The sequence below is a fragment of the Marmota marmota genome, unplaced genomic scaffold, assembly GCF_001458135.2.
Source record: "Marmota marmota marmota unplaced genomic scaffold, marMar, whole genome shotgun sequence".
Taxonomy (NCBI): domain Eukaryota; kingdom Metazoa; phylum Chordata; class Mammalia; order Rodentia; family Sciuridae; genus Marmota; species Marmota marmota.
This window is the reverse complement of record NW_025999900.1, coordinates 13698784-13714401: the sequence shown is the minus strand read 5'-3', so window position 1 is coordinate 13714401 and position 15618 is coordinate 13698784. Positions and strand designations below refer to the sequence as shown.

The 15618-nt window shown below is 30.3% G+C and overlaps 1 protein-coding gene across 1 annotated transcript in view; it reads right to left on the bottom strand.

Moving 5' to 3' along the window:
- Nucleotides 1-6843, bottom strand: part of Mdga2 (MAM domain containing glycosylphosphatidylinositol anchor 2) — a 260412-nt gene extending 253569 nt beyond the window's left edge. The window contains exon 1 of the mRNA XM_048798622.1: nucleotides 6709-6843. Coding sequence (XP_048654579.1) covers nucleotides 6709-6739 — 31 coding nt within the window. The 5' untranslated portion in view covers nucleotides 6740-6843. The remainder of the gene's footprint in view (nucleotides 1-6708) is intronic.
- Between the last annotated feature and the right edge of the window lie 8775 nt (nucleotides 6844-15618).

The window sequence follows — 15618 nt, the reverse complement described above, 5'->3', positions numbered from 1 at the left end:
TCACCAAAATTGTTTTACACTAAATATTTCTAGCAATAATAGTTACATACAAAAACACCCAGAATATGCACTCATTTTCATAAATTATTTCTGAAAAATATTAATATCTAATATGCTGCTAATTAACCCATTGATAATGAATTAAATCCACAATTATGAATTTATTTTTTTAAGGAGTCATAAATGACGAACACAGTATTCTAGCCAAAGTTTGAGATTTTTGTTATCATCTTACAATGATGGTTGAGGACATCAATTATATTCCTTCTTTCTATTATCTAGGTCAATAACTCAATTATCACTGATGTCTACTGAATGTTTAGTATTTCCCCAAAAATTCTAAGTTTTATATTTCTAGAATTTATTGCCTACAAAACTAAATACTGTGTATTTATTATTATTATTGTTACTCCTTTTTTAAAATAGAAATTTAACAAGATCAAGGAATCCAAGTAACACCCCAAAAATTGCAGAACCAAAATTTGAAAATTAAACTTTTGAATTTTATAATATGAATTCTAAAAGAAAGAGTTATAGAAAACATCTTCTCCACAACAATATTCTAATAACATTGTTGTTTTCCATTGGAGTCTGTAGTAATAAATACTGTTGTTTAGGTAACATGACTTATCTATGATTTACAAAACATTGTTAAGCATTTTTATTTCTTATGTAGTGCATGAAAATGTGAAAGGGAAGTGTCTTTTCCTTATATTTCACATAATAATTTCACTATCATAAAAACAAGAAAATCAGAAATAAAAAGAGAAGACCACAATGCATAGGTTTGCTGACCCATCATTTGTATCCCTATTTTAGTATTTTGACCATGTCTTTAAAAATCAGTGATGATACTATTACAAAAGTGATGTTTGTCCCTCACTAAAATTTCATCTTCTCCTTTAGAATTGCTTTCTTTCTCTTACCCCAAAGGCAAGAATGCAAGACCATATGTACTCTCAAAATAATTCCTTTCTTAAGTTAATTTCTAGTGAAGAATGAGTTCCTCATTTTCTTGCTTTGATTTACCATGAGATGAACTTATTTCTGACATTTTAAAGGAAAAGCAATCCTAAACAAAAAAAGCACATTTAGTAATTCAAAGTGTTAGGGCATGATTTTAGTCCCCTTCTCAATTGGTATGCTGAAGCCCTACCTTCCATTGTAATTATGTTTGGAGACAGGCCATGTAGGGAGGTAATTAAGGTTAAATGATATCTTAAGAATGGAACCCTCTTCCAGAGGGAAGCTGTTCTTACATGAAGAAGGTCCACCGAGGTCTCTCTCTTTCCTCCATGCATGAGCAGAGGAAAGGCCATGGGAGGACAAATCCAGAAAGCATCCATCTATAAGGCAGGAAGAAAGCCTGTACCAGATGGCACTTTGTCTTGCATGGGTATCCTCTAAAACTATGGACTTCCAGTCAATAGCATCCTGCTATGGCAACCCAACTGTACTAACACTAGACATCATCATATTTTCAATATGTATTTTCTCACAAAACTAGAGAGTCTTTCTTATGATTGTTGGTTAACTAACATAATACATTCTAATAAATGATGTCAACTATTACCTAGATTTTATGGCTGTCCTCTATAGGCAGGAAGCTAAAAAATCCATACAACTAAGGAAAATGATTGAGGTTAGTACTCAAGTACAGGTGACAGGAGAGTTTCTGTTGCTGCTTCCTAATTTGCTTTTGAACTTACCTTCTGTGACAACAGGCACTGTGTCACAGGAGGAAATGTTCATGTATTTGTGTTTCACGCCCCCATCTATCAACATTTCTATAATTAAAATATTATTTATTTTTCATAACACCTAGATAAGTAAGTTGCATTTCTTTTAACCTTGAAGAAGACTGTCATAAAAGGACTAGAGCATACAAAACATTTTACATTGAATTTCACAGTAATTGCTGGGCATTTATCTTCAATTCCCTATGAGTTATAAAAATTAGAACAGATAATAGTTGCCCAGCATAAAGAAGAGAGTTTTTTTTACTCTTATTCTATGATAAGTTATTAATACATTGGAGAGAGGTGGAGAGGAAGGGACAGAAGGAAGGGAGGGGTGGGAGGAGAGAAAGAGAGAAAGAAGAGTATGGAGAGGGACAGGCCAAAAAGGAGGTGATGGAGGTCTCCACTAATTCTATGGCCAGTATACTTGTGTGATGAGTTGGTTTCTAAATGTAACATGCATTGGAGGAAGACTTCTCAATTATATATTTTTTATAACTGCTAAGGTTGAACACACTAAATCAAGGCACTTATATAATTAAGTAAAATTAGCCCCACAAGTCCCATTTCTTTATAGAATTCATCATAACCTCTCAAGAAGGTACAAAATATGTTTTTCATCCTATTATGGGTAACCTACTTAATTCTTATTTGCCTTTGAAATTATGAGATATCAACATGTAAGTGCTTGAAAGACATTAAAATAAATGAAATTTGTTTTCTCAAAATTTCTATATATACCTTTATGTTGTAAATACACATAATCTGAAAATTTTTAAATAATTTATAATCAGTTGCCATAATTATGATCATTTCAAAATACACATACTCTTATTAAGATTCTGAACTTACAAATCTTAACAGGCTTATTTTTTAAACTATGAGAAATAATACTACAGTAATAATTTATCAATCAAGAACCAATATAATTTTTTTCTTCCAAATGGAAGTAGAAGAATAACCACAACAACTTTAGGACCCTGCCATAGCACTCTGTCAATTGATAAATATGCATAACAAGAGACAAATAAATTGGCACTTCATCTCATAGGTATATCTATCTATCTATCTATAGATAGATAGATATGTATATCTATGCATATGTATGTATATATATATACACACACGCGCGCAGCACACACACACGTGCACACACACATATATAATGTTGTAAATTGTCATGATAAGCTTTAAGACACTAGATTAGGTGTGATGCATACTGACACTTCTGTGACAGGAGATATATTCTCATTGTCAGGCAATCAATGGGACCCATAAATTACTGGGTACTTTCCTCCGTGGGCATAAAATTATGAGCTACAATGCCAATTCATAGTGGAAAAGTTGAGAAAACACATTGAAATCTATAGATGACACTGACTTTTAAAATGACTCTTAGACCCTAGTTTTCTAAGTACTATATACTTATTACAATTAAAAACTTGACTGCAGAGATGTTGCAGTAAAAACTTTTCTGTGTCAAAAGTATATTAGTGAATTAATTGATCATCCTTATGAAAATCATTTCCAAAGTTAGCACATTTATAAACAAATTAGTTTATAGAGGAGGTTAACAAAACATATTGCAAGATTTATAATATGTTTTTTTCCATCTCAGTAAGGTGCACATTCTCCTTTACATTTTGTAAACCAAGACTACAGAATATGGGCATTGGGGAGGTAAGAAGATGTACTGGGTCTAAAGTGGAACAAATAATATAACATGCAGGTATGATTTTGCCAAAATTAACCCTGATATTATATACATAATAAATACTACATATAACTATAATGCACCAGCTACAATACAAAATAAGAAAAAAACATGTGCATTTTATTATGTCACTTAGAGATTTATGATAATGAGAATCATAAGGAGTATTTGATTTCACATGGATTATGACAATGGTGACTTAAGCAATGAACTAGCCTTTGTGCACCTGTCAGTTCATAGAACAGCTTTCATGAAGATACTCCAAGTTTAATTTATTTCTGGTGCTCCTTGAGAGTTACCTTGATGATTTCACCTATTTGAAATGCACAAGCCCTTCCAACTATGAGCACAACCAGATGGGAAAAGTTCTGAAGCAAACCTGGTTTGGATATGTAAAGTATTAGGCATATTACATGGCTGCCTGATTGCAGTTATTGAAAAGTCAAACAAATATTAGCTTATATGTTAAACCTGATTATTTACTATAATTCATTTTGTAATAAATATCAATCTGAATTTTTTGTCATATAATTCACAAGAGAAAAAAAAAACTAATGTTTTTCCTTGTTGGATCAATGTAGATATATATTAACTAGAAAAAATAAAGAATGGGACAGAATTGTGAAAGGTTGAACAAAATATTTGTTTTTATAGCACACCTGTGCCCACTATATAGTCCAGACTCTATATTCTGAGCTGGTGATTATTAAAACATAACCTCAAAGTTAAATTCACTAGATGCTTTAAAAGACTTCAGGAATTCTGTCACCTTTCATGATATTTGTCTCCATTAAAATTAAAGTTAAAAGTCTTTATGTATTTCTAATAAAACACCGTGGCTTGATTTTCAATTCATTTTCTCTAGTTGTGTGAAAACTAAAGAGCTGGTTTGGTTCCTATTTAATCTCACATTAGGATCAATCTTGTCCCTATCCTTTATGAGTTCTTCAGACATAATAAGACCATATATTTTTTGCAGCATAAAAATATCAAAAACAATTTGTACCTCAAATATCAATTGCACCTCTTAGTCTTTAAATATTTTCTTTGCGTGTATGCTAATTTTACTTATTCTCAGAACAACCAAAAAGGAATACTTCAATTTCTGAAGGATGGTTATGTGTCAGATGATAGGAAAATACATAACTTTTAAAAATCTTCCTGTTTATATCCCATTTTTATAAAGGCAATCTGAGATAATAAACATGAAAGACTTTTAAAATTAATAAAGCACTTCAAGAAAGCTGTACCAAAGTAACAATTCATCAAACTTTTCTGTTCTTCATAACTCCACTGCAATGCCTTTCCCCATCCAAGAACCTTCTTCTACTTTATTTTTTTCTCTCTGCATCATCTGTATTTTAAACATATATCAAAACTAAGAAAATTAATTATAATTGTTCACATAATTGTTATAATGTGTTTCATGACAATAACCACATGATTACAACTAGTTTTCTTATATTAATATCTTATTTTTATTTCACAATATCCTATTTCCTTTCTTTAAAAGAAAAGGAGATTGTTAAAGTTTATGTCTTAGGTCTGCTAAAATTTTACATTTTCATTTTTTTTGCAACATAATCAATACCACTATTGATAATGTTCACTTTTTTCCCTACTTTCTTCTTTTAACTTTCTTATAATGACTTTTATGTGTTACTTAATAGAACACTATCCAATTTAAAGCAATTTGCAACTTTGCTAATATCCCTACATCTATTATTTCATGATAGGAGCCCAAGAAGTTTCTGATAAATAAATTAATAAATGGATAAAATATTAAACATTTTGAAATTTTAGAAACTCAATGGAACATGTTGATAATTCAATGTATGAGCTTTCTTTGTTTCTTCCAATAATATTATAAGTTTCATCTTTTCATCAAAATGAACTGATTAGAGTTGCTGACCACCTCTTTGTTGGAAGAAATAATAAAGTATATTCCATATGCCTGAGACATATCAACTCATTAATTCTTTCCTACTACTTTATTTTTTTAACTTTATTTTTATTGATTTTTTTAAAAAAATGACAGTGGAATGCATTATAATTCTTATTACACATATACAGTACAATTTTTCATATCTCTGTTTGTATATAAAGTATGTTGACACCAATTCGTGTCTTCATACACGTACTTTGGATAATGAAGTCTATCACATTCCCATTCTTGCTAATCCCCTGCCCCCTCCCTTTCCCTCCCACCCCTCTGCCCTATCTAAAATTCATCTATTCCTCCCATGGTCTCCCTCCCTATCCCACTATGAGCCAGCCTTGTTATATCAAAGAAAACATTCGGCATTTGTTTTTTGGGATTGGCTAATTTCACTTAGCATTATCTTCTCCAATGCCATCCATTTACCTGCAAATTCCATGATTTTATTCTCTCTTATTTCCTACTGCTTTATAAGTTTATAAAGAAATGGGGCAATGAAATGTGAAGGAATTTGCTCAACAAGTAAGATACAGAACTAAGATCTAGACCTAGCCATAACAAAAGCAATGGAAAGGGGCTCTTTTTATTTTATTTTATTTATTTTATCTTTGGAAAGGGGCTCTTTTAAACTCTTTAATATATGTATTGAATCATAAAAAATTACCACTACCACTGAAAATTGGAATTTCAAAACCAGTACAAATACTGATTTGTGAAGGTGATTGTTTATATACAATCATACAGAAGATAGTTAATTCATGGGCTTTGTCTTTACTCTTTCATTTAACAATCTCTTCTAAATTTGTTTGCAGTTATTCTGAGGTCTGTGTTATTAAACACAGGCTATATTGAGTAGCAATCCTGCTAATGTTTTGACATTTCCTGCAAAAATACTGTCCTAAAACACCTAGCTGATATTAGCAATTAGCTTTCTTTACATAAAAGAATGGTTCTCACTTAGCTTTGGGATCACAACACACTTTTAACAACTTAGATCATGAATTTGTATATGAAAAATCTAATATTCCTAAAAAATCTCTGTGAATAGGATATAGGCTTGCTTGTGGTATTCATGAACACATTTTAAGGAACTATAATTTTGTATGTTTGATACATAAACACATTTCATAGAGCATACTGCAATTAAAATTTAACCTTTATTTACCAAAAGCTTTTAGTATTTCCCAGATTTTTCTGGGAAAAACAAAGGTGCTTATTGTACATATATTGTAGAAATCATTTGGTCTATAAGAAGGTTGAAGAATGCTTTTAAAAATCAGTTACAGACAGTAAACACATAACAGAGAGTTCCATACCTGTCTTGTTGGAAAGTCTAAATGACACCATCTTATCAGGTATATTACACACATTCCTCACTGAAGCAATGCAGCTGTAATTAGCATAGTCCTGAGGTCGAAGATTCTTTAGTTTTAAGATTTTTGTTTCACCCTGAAAATGTAGAAAGGAGTCATTAAAAAATTCTATTGTAACCAGAGGGAATGAGCAAAGAATGGCACTCTATTGTATTAAATTATATTATTATTATTAAAATATGGAAGATTGTCTTATTTTCTTAAGGAACATGCCCTAAATTAAAAAAGAAACACTGTATTTTAAAATAAGACTGTAATTTGCCTAGAGGTAAAAACTAAGAGACTACAATGAAAATTCATAACATTTTCTTTGCAAACTAACTTCCTCGGGGAGAAAAAATCTATTTCTGATGATAGTTATGCAAATCATTATGCAAAGATCTGAACAGTAAACTTAATAATTGAGTTTATTCGACAAACACTGCAATCTGTGCAGACTTCAACATAAAACATTATGAAAGAAGACCCTGAAGAAGAGCTAATAAATAGAGTTTTTAGAACAAAGTTAATGAAGCAAATCTAATGATGGATAACTAAATTTGCATACATTAATATCTTGTGTAAATGGAGCAATGAAAGGTGAAAGATCAAAATTTTATGGAAGAAGAATTTGTGAGTGTTTTTATTATTTCTATTCTTACTGTATTTTATGTTCAGAAGCTCAAGTACTAGGTCTTCCACGTAAATCTATAGATAGATCCAAATCAGGCAAGTGGCCAGAAGTATCATATACTCCAAATGAGCCAAGAAGGACCAAGGAAAAACATTAGAAAGAAACTGTTCAAAAGGTACAAAGAATAACTGAAAAAAAAAATCCTCTGACTCTGTTCAAATTAGATTCCCTAAAATTTCTTTCCTTTGTAAAGTCATTAGTGAATCTTAAAACAATACTTCTCATAAGGAATTTACTTAGAATAATAGCAACCAGTGTCCCAAATAACTTCATATTTGGGATAAGTTTTAGATTATTTTTTTCTCAGATTACATCTTGTCCAGAACAATGTGGTTTATTTGTTGTTGTTTTTTGTTGTTTTTGTTGTATTGTTTTCACTCTACTTGGGTAATATTAGTCAAGTTCCCCAACATTAGTCAAGTTCCCCAAATTGCAATAATTAATATTCTATTAAGAAGGAGTGGAACATTTAGTAATTTGATACATAAAGGCACCACTGTTCATTTGCAATAAAGCTTAGCCAGACAGGAGCATACAGTCTTCCAAATGTGTCAAATGAATCCACACTGCAATATACATGCCATTGTAGATGTGATCTTTTCAATTCACTGTCAAAATTTGCTTTTAATTCAGTCACACCTCAGCATTTTCCTCAGTAGAATAAACAATAAACTTTTATTTTTCACATTGTGAAATATTCACTGTGATTAAATTAATTGGAATACACATCACCTCATATAATTACTGTTTCTTTTCACTTCTAAAAAATATAAAATCTCATCGCATTGTCTCCCTGATAAAGTACAAAAGAATGGTTTGTAATTGCAGATTTTTCCTATACACAAAAATATAAATGTATCCCACACAAATAAATATACACAAGACTGTTCTTAGAATACATTTAAGACATGTTCTTTTGTGTTATAGAACTCTTTTACATTAAATATATAAAATTCTTAGGAAAAAAAAATGTGCTTAGTTTCATTGAAAGAAAATGTTATCCTATAACCAGGTTACTCAGACATTTTGAATGAGGTCATACATCTCCTCCCTCTGTGATACTGAACTACTGAAGATTCCTTTGTTTTTCCTACTCTCAGAACTTAAGTAGGTATTCCCTGGGATTCTATTTGTTACACAGTTAACCTCACTTTATGAAATCTCCCTAGGTGACAAATTATTTTTTGCTAATGAATTTCTACTGCAAGCCTCATTCTCGTGCCCTTTCCAAAGGCTGTATCCTTAATACAGAATTCTCCCTTAAGTTTCAGATATATATTTGTCTCTTACTACCAAAATTTTTGAACCAGCATTTCCATTTGATGCTTCTGTGACACCCAAACTCAACATTTCCCAAATTAAATTTCAAATTTATTCCTCTAGACCACTCTTCCTTCTTTAATAACTGGACTCTTAGACTGGATTATAATTTCCTATTAATATATTCATTATCTTTCTCTCATCTAGATCCTTTTATTGACCTTTAAACATGTTTAATCTGAATAATTCTTTTAAATTTTAATCGTAATGCTTTAAACTCTAATATTCAGTTAAAATGTTTCCTTATTGTGCTTATTATAGTTTAAGTACAATAAACTGCACTTCATCCAGGATTTTTGCAAATGTTTATTGAAGGTTAATTGACACGAACTGTGTGTATTTAAGGTATATAGCTTGATGTTTTGATATACTTACACACTATGAATAATTATCACAGTCAAGGTAATTAACATACCCATCATTTCACATTGCTACTGTTTTATTTCCCTATTTTAAAATATGAAAACCGATCATATCAATGTCATTTCCCTGCTAGATCACATGAATGACTTGATATTGTTCTTCCAAATAAAGTCTATAGCTATTAACTCGACTGTCAAACCCTAAGTGATCTGCATTTTCCTTGCATTTCATTTTCTTAGTGTCTAATGTACATGCACACTTCTAGGGTCCTCGTTCTGCATACCATTTACTTCTATGTCTAATGAATTCCATCAAGTTCTTGCTAAGTTACAAAAGTAAGTCTTCCCTCACTTTTTGATACAGGAGAAATCTGTTGATGAATTTTATTTCTATCTCTTTGTAATGGTCTCAGTTATTTGGGCAATGGATTTATCCTCTGCTAGACTCCTCCTTTTTTTCAGTAACTACCTAGAGAGTAGGGATTATGTATGCTTTCTCCCACTATTGTATTTTCAGTACCACACACACGAGTTAGCATATAAAAGATTATTTTAAGTCAATGTGTTTTTTTTTTAATTGAAAGTACTCTAATTACCCTTTACCATCCTGGACTTTTCTTAGTGCATATTATTTCTGCAGAATTTCCTACCAAGTTGGCACCTGTTATGAGTTGAATAGATGTTAAATAAATGAAATATAATCAGAGATTAAACACAGTTAGGGAAAAATATAATGACTATATTAAATAATCAATAGAAATTTGTGTATATAATAAAAATAATATTATTTTAGTAACAGATTATAGAGATTACACTTTACTTTGGCAAGAAAATTTTCACAGATAATACAAAATAAGAATCAGGTGCAAATTGAATCATACCACAAGAAATAAAACTTAAATGTAAATCAACAGAACTATAAATGACATACAGATATAGATAGTAATAAAATACTATACTATATATGCAATTAAATATTTACATATAATTATATGCATAATTACTCCTTCGAATTCTTAAAAGAACAACCTTTAATATTTCTGGAAATTTTATTATATGTAGTTCAAACTCTAGAAGCAATCATACAGTGGTAATGATTCTCAAATACATACAATAAACATTATCATTTAGATGTATAATTAAATATACAGTCACTAAACTCAACATAGAGTTAATTATACTCCATAGTACAACTTGTTTCTGTTTTCACTGACAAATTCTTTCTTATTTTATATTTTATGGATATCACTTTTCCAACACTCCATTATAACTGAACTTAGTAATGCCATTGACTATGTTCTTTTTCAAAGTTCAATAAATCTTTCTTTAATGCTTCCAAATTTCTCTACTTGTGCTTAACATTTTAGATTATCTTTTCTAGTATAACAACCCTTCATATATAGGCAGTTATGATCACAATAATTTATTCATGACTTGGTTGATTTCCATTTCACTATTTATTATACACATTTAAGTCTTCAATCTTGTGCTAACACACTCCTCATAGAATCCAATCCATTATCATATTATCAATTAATACCTATATATAGATAAATGAAAAATCTCTGCTGAAAAAGAAAAATACCATACTTAGAAAAATCACCTAGAGTATTGTAATTAACAATTCTCGATTTTTCTAATATTTCCTGTCCTTTTATATGCAATAGTTGCTAGTGTTTGTTCTCTCTTAGTTTATTTTCTTTCTTTTTATTTTTCATTCTTGATCTCTAAAGTAAATCTATTCATTTTTTTAATTCCCTTTGGTGATTTTTTAAAAGCTATTCATTGACATCTATTTTTCCACCAATACACTGTCTTCTCCAAAAATCCAGACACATCATACTTTGGCAACAAAAAATAAATGGAATTTTTTTCATATATATATATATATCTCTTTATTTCCCCTCCTGGATTTTCCTTTGACCTCTCTGTGCATGACTTCACCGTTTTCTACCTTACTCTGACCCACACTCTCATCTCACATTCTCTGATAACTCTCTGATGAGTATTTTCAAAATCATATAAACTTAGTGAGTTTATTATCCTATTCCATTGCTGACCCTGCCACCTCCCATCAGTTTTTTCTTTGGATGTTGTTACATTTATAACGGCAACCACCATAGTTCCCCGCCACCCATTCAGACTCACAATTTATGTTATCATTCACTCTTTGGTGTCTCTCCTTCCCCATATGCAATAACAACAGTGCTTTTTGACTCATTCTTCAATTTTCTTTCACAAATGACTTTTCCTTTCCACTCTCACAGGCATGGTACATGCTTCAGCCCATCATTAACTATTGATTTAACAAATATTGATTGGGTATATATGTTCTGGCTAAAGTAATATGCTGCTTACTATGGAAAACCATAGTTTTTCTTTACTCTAATCATTAGGTACTCTACAACCAGACTAGTTTTCGTATAGCAAAGAAAGTCAGTTGCTATCACAGCTTAATGAACAGCCAGAAGCTTATTTAAAATTAACTGAAACAAGGAAAGGAGTGACCTGGTCTAAAGTTTTGTTTCTTCATCTTCATACTATTAAGAGAGATATGATCTCTAAAAATTCATCAAGTTGTATACTTACCTTTCATGTACTTTTCTATATGCATATTACTTTCTGATTAAAATGTTTATATAAAATTAATGATACTCTCACTTCATTGAACAGCTCATCAATGTCCATAACCTGTGTCAAGTACTCGTTGCTGCAAATACTAGCACTGCCATGAAAAAGACATGGATCATTTATGTTTGAAACAATAAATATTTAAGCAAATAATTCATATAATCTTAAAATGTATTAAGTGGTATCAGACAAATCAAACAAGGTGATAAAGATGGAAATATAATCAGGTAGGAAATTCTGAGATGTTATCTCTAAGGAGGTCATATTTGAGTTGAAACAAGAAGGATCCCTTCAAATTTAACCTTCTCTTTTTTATAACTATTCTAAACCTGATTTTCAGCCTTATCATGATTGTTTAATCCACCAAACAACAAGTACCCCTTCAGTCATTTTGAATGTTGCCTGATAGCCATTATTTCAAAAAAGACTTTTCAACCCAAAAGTTGTTACCTCTGAGTCTGGTCCTCCTACATGTTTTTCTTTATTTTCTGAATTAATATTTTTGTCTATTTATGTCAGTAGTATTTGAGTATGTGTGTATATGTTTTCTGGCATTTACATTGCATATTTATATTGATTTTGCCTTTTCCATTTTATGGGGCAATTCCTTTTAAATTCTAGTCCCTGCCACTTGTGCTGTATTTCACATGTTGTCAAATCAGTAAAGACTACTGGTTAGAAGAGAACAGAGCCAATAACTTGTCTTGCACTTTTTTCAGTAAATAGTTTTGAACTATTTTGAGTCTAATAGTAATAACAGGAATACAAAAGTAACATTAAAGAAAGCTACAAGATGGATTTATGAACCTGAGGCATGGATCATCCATAGAAAAACTAAACTACCACTATGGACAAGAGAATACAAATGGAAAGCAATCTCCAGAAAAATATATAAAATAATCAAGTATATCTGATCCAATAGAAATGGAAGTTTGTTCATTAAAATTCAGAGGTCACTTTTGCAATAGATGTATCTTTGAAATATTGTGTATACTTGAGTCTTTGTGATGAGGAATAATTTTGGCCATTAGATCATCCAAAAAGAAAGAAAATAAATTGGTAAGAATATTGAGAATTTAAGGCTTAAAATGAGAATTAATGCTACCATTTGAGATGATTTCCAGTCCTCATGACCAACAATTATGCCCCAATAAAGTACAGTGATTTGCACATGTATATCTTGTTAATTATTATTTAGAACAGAGCAGCAAAGTGGGCATATGAGAACGGAACTCAAGAGAGATACCATAATAGTGGACTCCAGGTCCACTATTTCTCAATGGTTCTGCTATTATCATGGAATTAAAAAGCTGTTTTGGATGAATTTATATGATTACTTTTGTAGTCAAAAGGTTCCATATCAAAAGGCATGGACCTACAAAAGCCATGTGAAGTAGTCTCCAAGTGAGATTATCCATGTCAAGAGGGACTGAAAAAATATAAATTATTACAGGCAGAATTATGAAAGAATTTGAACCTTATCATGTAATTCACCACATTCAGGAAATAATGAAAATTATTTTTTTAAATATGTATAATGTATAACAGAGAATACAAATGTATGTGCATGTCAATCTGTCCATCCATATTCTATCAAATGGAAGGTCTGTATATACACATATACATACATATATATGTATTAGATATATATGTATGTATATATGTATATAGAATGTACACTTTACCAATTATACCTGCTTTATCACACGTTAATATTATTTTGTTGATCCTATAAAGTTGATATTCTGTTATGTTGGAAATCTTTGTGAATATGAATTTCCATGATTTTTTAAAAGAAATTTTGAGTTGATTATTGTGTAATCATATAATTAGTCTAATTAGTCTAATTATATCTAATTATGTAATTGATGTAAATATGTTCAGTCATGTAATTAGCTGGTATAATTACAATACACAAGAAGATGTTATGAACATCTTCACAAAAGTTATAAAAAATGGAAAATGAATATGTGATTTATAAATTTAAGTATGTTTATTGAACAATTACAAAATAATTTGTAGCAAGTATATTTAAACTTTTAAAACTATACTTTAAATAAAATAAATAAAAGGTACGCTATATATTAGTCAGTGACCATACCAATGTTACCATTGCTATAGTTAAATATTATCCATTACCTTAAGCAATAATTCCATGCTACTTTTAAAATAAATTATAATTTTAAAAATATCTATTTTAGTTATTTATAATTATGCTTAGATATTAGAAAACTATAAAGGCTTCCAGCTTACATTCATTTTTGTAACTTAATTTATTTTATAAACTTGTACATAAATAGCAATATGTGCTTGCCTATGTCTCTCAGTATTAAGTGAATAGAGAGGTATGAAAAGCATAATTATTTCTTTTAGACATTATGATTTCATATCAGCCTCAGGAACACAAACCAATTTCATTCTTGAAACATTATCTATAAAAAGTTATAAACAAGATTTTGTCACTCAATAGGATTGTAAAATAAATATACAATCCAAATTGATATAGTTATTAACCAAGTATGAATGGGAATGTAAGATAGAGATATCTCATTGTCTTAGAAGCTCTTTTTATTAAAAATAAGACATTATTATTGAATAGCATTATTATTGAAAGTCTAATATCCTTCTAAGAAATTTAATTTTCTAACATTAAAAGAATAAGCAGCCATGTGATCCATCTGAATTCTTAGGCAATTTTGTCCCAATATGCCCTCCTAGCTTCAAAGCACACTGTTCTCAGCATGTACCAATTATTGTTCCTGCAACCACAGTCATTTTTCACATAGGTGAGCTCTCGGAGTCATTGTCTTCCTTCTGTATTGCCTGCAGATGTTAATAATTCCTAGGAAATGCTCGTTATCACAGAATTGTGTACCCCTATTTTGACAAAAGTTTTTGTTTCATATAATAGTCACTCTTTTACTTTATATATTAATAAAGTTAGTAAAGGAGGAGCCTTGTGTAGAACACCTCTTTATTTCAAGCAAAGTTTTTTATTTTGTCCATTTCAGATATTTTAACTGGATATTATTTACATTACAAAGTGATGGAATACATAGGCTACAGACCCATGAAGATAAATTATTATTGAAGTCCTCTGCTATAGTTTGAATGTCCACTCCAAAACTGATGTTGAATTCTAACTGATACTGTGCCATTTTGGAGAAATAGGAACTTTAAGAGGTTATTACGCAGTGGGGGCTTGGTCCCCATAAATGAACTAATGATGTTATCTCGGGAGTAGTTTCTTATAGAAGTTGCTTTGTTATAAAAATGACCTTTCTTTCATCCTCTCTGGCATGTTAGCACACAGGAAAAAGGCTCTCATCAGAGATTGGCATCTTGATATTGGACTTTCCAGTCTCCAAGACTGTGAAAAATAAATATATTTTCTTTACAAATTAGCCAATCCGGGGGCTGGGGTTGTGGCTCAGCAGTAGAGTGCACATCTAGCATATATGAGGTCCTGGGTTCAATTCTCAGCACCACATATAAATAAAATAAAATAACGGTGTTGTGTCTACCTACAAATTAGTCCATCATATTCTGTTGTAGCAGCAGAAATGAACTAAGACATGTTCTAATACAAACAAGTTAACATGGAAAGTTTTTAAATTATAAGGTATTTATGGCAGTTGATGGGAAAAAATAGTTCGATAAATATATAACACCTAAGTATAAAATATATACAAACATAAAAAACTAGCATAATAAGCAAAAATAAGCATAAAATGATTTATATCTTGTTATGAATAACAAAGTCATCTTAGGAGGGAAAAATAATTAAGACACACACACACACACACACACACACACATATATATATATATATATATATATATATATATATATATACATATATAGTAT